This window comes from Propithecus coquereli, unplaced genomic scaffold, assembly GCF_000956105.1.
Source record: "Propithecus coquereli isolate 6110/MARCELLA unplaced genomic scaffold, Pcoq_1.0 Scaffold48, whole genome shotgun sequence".
NCBI lineage: Eukaryota > Metazoa > Chordata > Mammalia > Primates > Indriidae > Propithecus > Propithecus coquereli.
The window spans coordinates 6,238,686-6,250,880 of NW_012150618.1; the positions used below are offsets into that span (position 1 = coordinate 6,238,686).

Below are 12,195 nucleotides of genomic sequence, written 5' to 3' on the forward strand. Positions count from 1 at the left end.
TACGTTTATATTTTATGATTTTTAAATAGCAATTTCTTCATTGTGTTACAAAGATATTTAAGGGAGTATAGGTAACTAGGAAGAAGAAAGAGCGAGAAAAAAATAAAGAGAAGAGAAAGCAAAGATCAATCCTGAAGTTTTCTCTTCTCCCATTACCTTTATTTCTTCAAATATGCAAATTAATAGTACAGTATTAACAACATGCTTTCCTTTATACCATGGGAGTAAAGACTATAATACGGTTTGCTGGAACACCAATGGCAAATATGCCTGGACCAGGAAGAGACTAAGATTTGGGATCAGCCCTGCTCACCTCTTGCCCGTTGCTCCTACGCAAGCTGCCTGATCTGTTCTGCCCAGTTTTATCAAGTGGGAACCCTATTTTCTCATGCTAGGAAAATATTTCATTCCCAAAGTCTATTTTACCTCAATTCAAAGATGTCAGAAAGGCTGAGTATATCTCAAAGAAACTTTAATAATAGAGGAAAGGAAAATCTCCTCTTGAGTGCTTATGCAAAAATTTTTTTAAAAATTTAATAATGAAAGTATGTTTTCTCCCATGAAATAATGATAGAAATCTATTAGAATCAGCCCAGTATTGTTTTTAATAATAAAAATACAACAAACATTGATTGTATTTTCTTTCTCAATTATTATGCCGACTTTTAAAAACTCCATTGTGACTTTTAAATTCTTACATTCTACAACCTTATGTCATGAATGTTTTTTTCTTTCCATCTTGGTTTTGCAGTACCCAGTCTAGAGACTGATATGTCTTCAGTACATAATTACTGAATTGAGTTGAACTAAACAGAATTTTTAGGTTTACTTCTTAGTGAGAATTTCAGCTTCATAATTTTAAGTAGACATCTTTTCATTTAATTTTTTCCCCTTCTTCTCACATCCATGTAAAGCATTTATAAAAAGTTATTATGAAAGGGAAGGATAAACCTTACAAAGTCATTTCAGGTATGGTAATTCCAAATATCTTATTTGTACTATTTACTTTTTTGCATGTGTCTATAATCTTACTGTTGTAGTTCACCAAAAGATGAAAAGGAAATATTAAGACAAACAAAGAAAAAAATTTACAACTAGCATTTTGACTGCTGGACAATTTGGTGCAAGGATAGTATGCCAGTTCCAATGCTAATGATTTATGTAATCCCGATATGTCCCTATTATGAGCCTCAGTTAGTATCTCTAAAGCGAATGGCATATGCCTGGCACACGATAGGCCCTCAAGGAAAGTTAATTTTTTTTGCTCCTTTTACCATTTTATTACTGACTCTGGGAGGTTGAGACATCTCTAGGGATTTCCACATAAGCAAACCAGGTTAATGAGCCAACAAGAATTCAAGGAAAAAGATGTGACCCCGCTCTCTTCCCAATATCTCTCTCTCTTTTCACCCCACCTTCCACTTATTTCTCACTCTCACTCTCTCTCTCTCTCTCAGGCTCTCTCACTTCATAAGCAAAAGATATTTCTGATTAAAATACTGGGCAATACACTCTTCCCAAGTTTTCTGATTAAATGATTAAGGTCAACTTAATCTCTCTGAAATGTTCACTGTTTAAGGGGACTCTGCCCATCTCCTAGTCTGCGTGATGACAACGCACTATGAACCAGATTACAAGTACATCGTCAAGTGCCATCTGCTGATTAATGTTTTAATTATGCTCATCTAATAAATTATAAGATGACAATAACAAGAGGCTCCTCAGAGTAGATTAACCTGCTTAATCTGTGGCCTACGTCTTTCAAGAGGGCATCCTCTTGCTATGGGTGCATCCATGCTGCCAGGGGACTTCTCAAATCCTTTTTTTTTTCTTTAAGACAGAGAATATAGAAAAATTTCGGGGAAAATCAAGACCTCTAAAGTAAAGAGATTTAGGGAAACTTCCACAAATACCAAGTGCAAGGTATTAAGAAAGGGGAAACAAATGGAGAGGACCTAGGAATACAGTCCACACTCTGCAGGGAGTAAAATGTCACTTCTGACCAGTGGTCAATGGAAACAGAACTGGAATCTAAATACGGTTACATTTTTATTCTTCCCACAAAGTGGGCGAAAATAAAGAAACTCAGTGTTGAGCTGAGAAAGAAGCAAGGGCTGAGCATTAAGGAGACAAACCTACAGGGAAGAAGAAGGAACAGCAGCAAGATCCTGGAACAGACAACCAGGACCTCGATACGCAACCTGAGATCTCGCTATTATTTCCTGAATTTCCTCGCAGTAATGGCAGTTTTGTGACTTATTCAAGTTCCTATGTGTGCTGACAGCAGTAGACAGCTCACGGGGGGCAGGGAGGGGACATGGAAAGAAGAAAAACCAAGAGTGTAAGTTTCAGAAGGGCAGGGACATCTTTTTTCCACCACTGCATCCCTAGTAACTAGAATACCCACTGGCAAATAGTAAGCACTACATAAGTACTTGTTGAATGAATAAATAGATCTCTGTACCTTTGACTAAAAAAAGAAAAAGAGAGAAAATTTTCCCTTTTCTCCTTCAAGAATCAACGGACAGGAGTCTTAGATTAAAAGTCTTTTATTTCTTGCCACACTACTGCTCATCCCTCCTCAGGCTGCGTCCTGGCTAAACATAGCAGCTAATGATGTACAAAGCGGTCAGGAGCTTTCTACCCAGGCCTACCCATTCTTATAAGTTAAGTATGTCTTCTGTTTATGTACTGCCTATAGAAGTGACAAGTTTAATTGAAGAGGAGAATGTATGTCTTTGCTAGGATTACACTTCCTAAAAAATGGCAAAATCTCTAAATCACTCTTGAAAGATTCCAGCTTTTTACTAAGGTGCATCCACAATAACAAAAAATAAGTACCTCCCCACATTAAGAGTTAAGCATCCTCCTATCTTTTATGTTTAAATCAGAAAGTAATGTCCCAGATGCTGATTACAAGAAAATACACACATGTAAATTATTGCCTTCTTTTTTTCATGAGGCAAATGTGATTTATGGATGGTTGCAACACTGATTAGAGAACACAACAGATGGTAAACAATTAATTGAAAATGTTGTGTCCTCAAACTTACCTTTATCATATAATTCTTCATCAACAATGTTATTTGCTTATTTAAATGGGATTTCATTACTATGCTATACATTAGCATGAGAAAAAGTTTTTCAGATTTTTACCCAATGGATGGGCTTACTCAGCCAGCTCGTGATATTTCAGGAAAGTTTAAGACTAGATTCACTATATCCATACAGATATTACAGAATTTAATTTGTGAAGGACCACATTACTGCTCTGTAGTTAAGAATGCTGGGAAAGAAAGTAACATTATATTTTTCTGTGCTTTTTCATGCGTTACAACTTTACTAATCTAATTTAGATCTGAGAAGCTAATTAAATTATTGCCATGGTCTACAGGACTGAAAGCAATTACTTATACTTCAGGTTTTTATATGAAAATGTAAAAGTCAGAGTCGAATACTGCCTAACCACCTTCTCCCTCCGTGTTAGGAAATCAGCGAACTGGTTTGTGAGTCTATTAAGCAATGTGATACTTCAGTAAAGAAAAAGCAGCGTAAATGGAAAAGCAAAGAGTTATAAACATGTTTAATTACTGCGTGAATTTTTTTAAAGTAGAAGAGTATGGAAAATAAAATCTTATTTCTATTGAATATCTACCTAGAAATATTGATGATTTACTTGGTGGTCACAAGCATCAAGTTTCACAACATAAGCCTTGGTTCCTATTTCGGCTCTGTCAGGTGACAGGATGCTTCTAAATCTCTCACACTCTCAGTTTCCTGATCTGTCGAATGGGTGGTCACAGTGCTCACACCTCAAAGGGTTGTTATAAGAATTAAATGAAACAAAGCACATAAGGTGCTTGGCATAGTGCCTGGCACATTGTTAGCTCCTGTTAAATGTTGGCTTGTCGTGAACATCCTCATTTACTAACATTTCTCACTTCTCCCTTCCCTTATGAGAACTGCTGTTCCTTCGCTTAGCATTATATTTACAAAGGGACCCTGGGCCCCATGTTATTCAAGCTGAGTCAATCAGAGCCCTCTCCTGGAATGTTCTGGATCTAAAGAAGGGTTAGCCTGTCTGGGTATGAGGCTGTGAAATGTGAGGTCGTAGGAAAGCTAAGAAAATGAAAACTTGCACAAAGAGGCAGAGAGGATAACGTGGAGGGAAGGCTTCTGGGTGGCACTGCAGTGCCTGTGGCCAACTGTGTCCCTGCCATTACTGCGGCTCAGTTACGGGGCCAATATATTCGCCCTCGTGCCTGTGCTTATGGAAGCTGAGTGTCCGTCATTTACAGCGAATAGGGTTCCAACCAACAAAGCGGTTATTAGGAAAACAAAAAAGCCTTGGGGAGAAAACACCCATTAATTTTACTAGCCTAATTACTTGTATTAGGTAATGTGTAATTTGGCCTCATTTTATTAGACATACAAAAAATAATGTAACCTTAAGTTATACAGAGAATTAGCATAAAAGTAACTTCTAAACTATATGATAATTCCACATCTTCACTCATTTAATGATCATAAATTTTATTTGCACATGCTGGCATAAAAGGTACTGACATAGTGGACTGAAAATGTCATTTATCACTTCTTTGTTCTATCATAAAATATGTGAGATTTCACAGAGAAGAGAAATACCCAATACTTGGCTTTCTAAAATATTATAATACAAAATATTTAAAATTAAAAGAAAAAAAATTTACCCTGAGTTAAAATATTAAATATTACTAAATACACATAGGCAGCTGTCAAAGGAACAAAGATGAAAATATTAATCCATAATACTTTTTTATCTGAAAAGATGATTATTAATCATTAATCACAGATACATTCATACACTATATAAAGTTGTTTATGCATATACACACATACACAACTATACCCACTGCACACAACTATACACACCTGCACACACTAAAGAATATCTGGGTTTTCTCTGTGATTATTAATGAAATATCATTTAAATGAAGCAAAATTGACTATACCAGGCTGAAACAGAAACGATGTTCAGGCAGCCTAAGTAAAATAACAGCGGTAGTCACAGCAATGCTTTGACTGGAATAATTTTTAAGGATGATTTCTGGGAAAATTTATGAATAAAATAATGCAACCACTTTTTCAATCTCAAAAAATCAAAAGCAGAGGATAAGAGTTTTTTCTTATGCATACAGATATAATACATTGTATAACTTTCTAAACATTTTTAGAGGCAAAATATCCTCTAAAATCGTTAGCACTTTTATTTCGTGATTGATATCTTAACCTTAAATTACAAAACGTATGGGGTGGGGCAGGCACTTGTATGCACACATGCCTGACTGCCTGCATCTGCATGTGGTGTGCAAAGAAGGATGCAGACAGAAGGCCCTAACTCTCCTGTGCAAACCTGACTTTTAACCTAAAGATACCAAACAGGTGAGAAGGCACAAGTATTCCCTGATTCCCCCAGGGGGTTTAGGGGTTGGGATGGGCTAAGGCCTAAGACAGATGTCTTGCACTGCTCATGATGCGGCAGTGTGGCTGACACAGGAATTCAGATCTGGGGACTGAGAATAGCAAAGGGAGGTTAGCAGCACAAGGGACAAAACAAGAAACACAGACGTAAGGTTAAGAGACTCTAGACACTGAGAGTCAAGAAGGAGCTTGGAGGTCAGTGGCCAGATGGCCTGTCAATGCGCAGAGACAGAGGAGATAAAATTGAAGGGATGAGTCAAAAGCCAGCCAAAATCCACAGGCTAAAGAAGGTCACGGGCATAGAAGCTTAGTGCTGCGTTCCTGCATCTACCCTGCATTAGCGGGAAGACCTTTGTCAGCACCACAGTATCTTCTTGGCCTTTGTGTTTTTATTAAAAAAATAAATAAAAAAATCATACTGTACGATCTGCCCAGCTCACAGGGATAGATAGGAAAATGAATACGAAAGTGGTTTGAAAAGTACAAAGAACAAAGCAAATGATGATGAAAGGTTAATTCTTCTATTGTGTTATTTTTTGACAGATTCAAACCGGTGATTAAATGAAAAACAATTTGACTGCATTGAAAGGAAAAATTATACATTGACATGATAAAGATTTAAGTAAACTAAGTATTTCCATATTGCTCGAACAAGATAAGGAGACTATTGACAAAGTTGTAAACTTTGTAAAATTTCTATAATTATTCAGATGATATTATCTCAGTTAAAAATCATATCTACTTAATAGCCATTTACGAGCAGAATGAGTTATTCTGGGTAGCTGAGTTTTCCAGACAGCTACATTTCACCTATTTAGATCTATTTTTTTAAAAAATGGTTACTGTTTTGGAAGGATATTTACAAAAATAGAGAATAAATTTCTATGCCTTCTCTTAACTGATTTCTACTCTGCCTTTGAAAATTAATCATAATCCGCAGCCTCAGTTTTTCTTTTATTGTTAAAAGCTCCCAGAACTACCCTGTTCTGTTCATTTTAGAATTCTCACATATCCCTTTTATAATTTTCTTTCCCCTTGTTGCTGCCAGACTGCCAGAGTAATTTCTCAGTGCCAACCTCTGTCCCTATCCTGCCACTTCCGTTTTGCTACTTACCTGTAATTCACTGGACATCAAGTTCAACTTGTTATAATAGTGTTTAAAGTACGAGTTAACACCTCCAAGAGAGAACCTGCATGGCTTTCCCATGAGCTACGAACAGGATCTGCACTGTTTTCCATGCAATGTCTATCTTGGCTGCTCAGATCACTTTTCACACTCTTTCAGATTCTCAATCAATGAGAGACGTGACTTAGGAAAAGGGAAGGGCTGAGCTTCGGACACAGATATTGGAAGCACAGCGAGAGAGATGACAGGTGCCAGGGAATCATGGACAAGAATTTGGAAAGGGGAAGCATCCAAGAAGACACAAAGCCTGAGTGGACAGAGGCAGGTCAATGAGCCAAGAGCGGGAAGTCAGGTCAGACGCACCTACAGGCAGAAACGCCAGGATGGGCTTCAGATACAGGCGATGAAGACCACTGCCTGCAGAACATCATGAGAAGACCGGTGTCCAGTGGGCATCGAGCGTGGAGCAGAGGGAGGCATGAAGTGGGACTGGGCAGAAAAGCTGAGGTCACAGCACTGTGTAGCCACCTGCACAGGCAGAGGAGCTCAGGTCCGGGTCCAGGGGCCACGTGCTGTTTTTACACCAGGAGAGCAAATGCCAGGTCTGTGCTTTAGATCTGCCATTCTCGTGTCTATGTCAATGGAGAGATACTGATGAAGAAAGCATTGAAATAGACCAAGCGAAAGACTGGTAAAAGGACCTACGATAGGGTGGTAATATTAGTCATGATTTTTAAATACTTAAAAAAAAATACAACACTATAAGATAATTGATAATAGAAAAAAAAATTTTACGAACTTGGAAAAAGAAAAGGCTTTGGTGAGAAAAACCATGGAGGCAAGTATTTTCTGGAATAGTTACTTAAAAGGAAAGAAATGGATCCATCTTGGTATTCCCTGAAGGCATGGGACATGTAGCATACTCAAAAAATGCTTATTAAATAGAATCCAAAAAATCATAACATGATTTCTTCCTGCTTCAACCCCTCCAACATTGAATTCTTTAGCATCACACACTAATGTTCACATGCTATTTCTGATAGCAGCTGTATATATAAGTCACAGTAAACAACAAAAATATAAAAGCTATTATGGACAATTTTCTTTCATTTACTTTTAACAGCAGGTAAAATCAGCCAGCATTACAGAAAATAATATCAAGAAAAGATAAAGTATAAAAATAGCTAATCATAAAAAAAATCCCATAAAGTTAAATTCACTTGACTTTTTTTTCTTGCCCCCCCCAAAGGTAGTATTTGAAAATGGGGTTTAGAAACATCCTGAATGTAACAGCAAGTAAGAACTCAAAAAGCGGTATCTTTTTAACCATTAAGTGACTGGACCCCGAAGAGAAGGTACAGTGAAATGAAGCTTTAGTGATATAACAATACTTTTTAATGATATAAAGTAGTTTCTTATAAACTTTCTGCAAAGTATTAGGGAGGCAAGGAGATGATGAAAGGTAGACTTTAAAATGGACATGGTGAGAAAAGTGAACTTGTTTTTCTCCCAAGCTTAAAAAAACAAACAACCTTTACTACTGCCTTCTTTCTTGCCATATGAAGGCGAAGTGTTCTGCCTGAGTTTCCAGGTCCTCTGTAGTCTGAACCATACAGCATAGGCATGCTCCCCACCCCCACCCCGGGTCTGGGCACCATCTGATCACCAGGCCAGGCTGCCCACCCCCCAACACACACTGCTCTGCTCCTCACTGCTGAGTTGCTCTTCTAAGGATCCTGTCCCCCGGCGTGGCCATCCCTCTTCCCCACACCTGATCACTCCTTACCCAAACCCTGTAGGCTAGCTCAGGAGTCACCCTTTCCACTCTGACCCTCCAAGTTGTCCTCTCTTGGAATGCCCACACCACTTAGAACCTTCGAGACACAACTGAGAACCTAAGTATGTATACTTTATTAAATATATTTGTTTTCTCACCCTTTGTGCTAGTTTTGATCTCCAACTAAATTGAAACTTTGTCAGGAATATGTGTCTTACACTTTATCCATTCCCAACAATGCTCAGCCCATGCATCCATTCACTCAATGACTATGGCGTACGCACCTGCTATATGCCAGACAGTATTCTAGATACTACAAAATACGGCACTAAAAAACAAAACAAAACCAAAAAAGCTCTGCTGACATTCCACAGGGAGTGGAATGAGAGGGAGAGTTCTCGGAGACCAGGTCAGGGACGTAACAAGGAGCCAGCTGGTTTAGAGCCTGTGAGCCATGATAAGGAATCCGACTCCCCTGAGTGAGAGGAGGAGCCCTCGGAGGTTTGCAGCAGCGAAGAGACGTGCTAGGACTTATATTTTCAAATGCTCATTATGGCTACCGTGTTGGAAATCTCTAACAAGGAAGCAAAGGCAGAGCAGGGAGATGCATTGAATGAATCTGCAATAATCCAAGTGAGAGGTGGTGGGGGATTAGACCAGGAGGGGATAGTGGAAGTGACAAAGGATCAGATTCTGGGTACGTTTTGAATGTAGCAATGACAGGATTTCCTAATGTAATGGATTTAGGTGACAAAAAACAAAGGAGTCAATAGTGGCCCAAAAGATTTTGGCTTGAGCAACCCAGAGGATAGAGTTGCATTAGGCAAGATGCAGAGACTGCAGGAAGAATAGATTCAGGTGGCAGGGGAGGGCAGGAGTTTGTTGATAGATATAGGAAAGGAACTCCATAAATGTTGATCACTTATTCCAGAAAAGTTGGGGTTTATTTGTGTTTCATCTTAAAAACCAATGATCCAATTACCATCTCTACTATTCGTAATATTAGTGTCTACAGTTTATACTTAATGAACTCAAGATAGTGAGACAAAGTCAGTTCTGATGAGTTCAACCCTTCCAAAGAACACTCTACAATTTGGGTTTATTTTCTTTGTTTTTAAATGTGGTGGGGGGGGAGGCGGAAGAAAAGAGGAGAATCATTGTCAACCATCTAGCTCATAAAAATGTTTCTGTAACGGACTATTATGCAAAGTCAGGAGAATAAATAAAATAATTCCTTTATACCACTGATTTATACAGGCAGTCACACATTCTTCATCAAAGTTTTATTGAGTGTCTGATATATGCAGGCATTGTATAGGGTACACAATTATTAAAACTGGATTCCTCAACTCAGGGCAAGTAAGGGAATTTTAACATCTACAAACAAATCAATATAAATGAAAAGAATTCAAATGATAGAAGAAGAGAATGTAGCACAGCCATGACGAAAGAATTCCAAGATCATTCAAGGAAGTAGATAATATATACCGGTCATAGAACTATGAAAATAGTAGTGAAAAAAATAGGTTGAAAAATCAGGAGGGCTTTTTTTTTACGAAGATTCTTAAGCATCATGCTAGAGCCAAGAAGTTTTTTCAGTATGCAATGAAAAGTCAGGGAAGGAACATAAATACAATGTGATGGTAAGATTTACTCATCAGTACTCAAGTGGAGGAAAAAGAAAATAGGCCAATACTATGTATTGCACACAGAGGACGGAACAATGTACTGGGACAAGTGCGACCAAAGTAGCAATTGATTCTGCTAAAAGTATTCCAAGATTATATGCAAAAGGCTGGGAATCTGGAATTAATGGTAGTGTGTGTGTGTGCACACAGGTGGGTATGTTCTGTGTGTATGTATGTGTGTATGTATAAATAATACGTATATAATACTCAGAAGGAATAAGTATTCAAAGATAGAAATAACAATTATGAGTGATTTGCAGAGACTGTGGGGCTTTGATGAAAAGTAGGAAACTCAACAATGACTTAGGTTCCTTAGTGATACTATCAGCAGAAAATAAAAACTAATGCTAGAAAAGGATAAGCATGCTCTGCATGTGTGTGTTCATATGTGTGCAGGTTGTATGCATACATTAAAACTAGGTTCAAAGAGTCAAGAAAATCATGGTCTTGATGAAAAATTTATTCTAACTCTAGAAGAGTTTCCTTGAGAAAGTCTCAGTAGGAAAATGGCTACCTGTCCAAACGTCTGATCCACTTCCAGCAACAAACAAAGTATTTCTAACTGTGCTTCCCTTACAAGTAATAATGCTCATGATTTATACCACTGGACATAGGCAATCTTTCAGGTTTGCTTTTACTATGTAAAGGAAGTGAATGATACATTGAATGGCATGTTTATTTTTTAAAATGTATCAAAATGTTTTTATTCCCAACAGTGAAAAATCATAATAAAGGTATATATTGGACCCCAATTCATTACAAATTTTATATCAAGTTTACTATGTGATATATTGCCATTTGCTAGTAAGGCAATTACTGTTTCAATTTTAAGCCAAAGCACATAAATGTTATAGGTTGTTACTTTTAAATTAAACAAATGCTGCTGTCTGCTTGTAAAAGAAAGGCACTTCGGTGTCTCATTTTCAAAAGTAATCTTACGTTATAGATATTGAAATATTTTATATATTTACTATGATATTTTAATAACTTTCTTCTACTTGCAATTATTTATCATGTAATTTGTTTAAATAGAAGAGATACAAATTTTTATTTCTTAGAGAAGTTTTTTATAGTTACAGTATACTTTTTAGATAAATCCATTTTTCTGCAGTTAATTTCTTTCAAAAATAATGATATGGAAGTATACAGCAATTTCATTTTCTTAATTTAAGAATCTAGATATTTGTTAAATAATTGACACATTTGATTAAAGTAACATTTAGAAGAAACGTTTTAAATAGTAGGTACTGAAATGCTGTAAGGAAATTTCCTACTTGATTCTGGGTTTTTGTTCCGCTCACATGTGTTTTTTATGATGTATTGAAGAAACTAGTCTCACCTGTTTTTGATTGTAGGTTTCTTCTTGGTTCCTCAGGGGCCTCAATTGGCTGATCAGCCAGGAAAACTCGAGCCTGGTCGACAGCATTCAGGACAGAATATTCTTTCTCCTTTAACTCCCGTCTCAGCGCCTTTGCAAAGAGAAGCAACAGTTGAATTGGTAACTTCATGTGTTCACCAAATAATGGAACATCTTCAGTTAGACCACTTCTGACCACACTGTCAAAGGAATGACTAACAATCAGCATTTAAGCTAAGTGAGAAGTGAAAATATATGAAAAATATGAATAAAAGCAAAAAGATGACTCCTGTAGAACTTAAATATGCAAAACAAACAAAAAACACTTTAAAATATTCACCTAAGGGAAATTGTTACAGTGTATTTGAACTTACAGGAAATGTACTTTTACGCTTTTCACTAATATCAGATTGCTAAAATATAATAGCCTGTTCTAAGATACTTTTTTCTTGTAAGAATGACTGACAAAAACATTACATCCAAAAGTACAGAAGAAGGTAATTTCACAAGGAGTAATGAGATCCTCAGAAGTGTTTTACATTCTTTAGAATACACTGAGAAAAAAAAAATAAGAGATAGAAACAAATTAAAGTACCTACATGAAATTAAAACTAAACCAAAGACAGCACATATAAAACAGTCTCCAATTATCTTAAAATATGTTCCATCTCTCATGCTGAGGCAACTACTATTTTTCCTTTGTGAGGTTTTTCATGCAAATCTATGATTCTCAGAATAGTTTCTCTTTAGTACTTTCATTCTTTTAAGTGAGGCTAAACTTTCGCCC

The 12,195-nt window shown here is 36.9% G+C and overlaps 1 protein-coding gene across 1 annotated transcript in view; it reads right to left on the reverse strand.

Annotated features, from left to right (window-relative positions):
- UTRN (utrophin) overlaps positions 1-12,195 on the reverse strand; it is a 522,534-nt gene that overhangs the window by 184,895 nt on the left and 325,444 nt on the right. Inside the window, exon 51 of the mRNA XM_012655520.1 lies at positions 11,391-11,520. Coding sequence (XP_012510974.1) covers positions 11,391-11,520 — 130 coding nt within the window. The remainder of the gene's footprint in view (positions 1-11,390; positions 11,521-12,195) is intronic.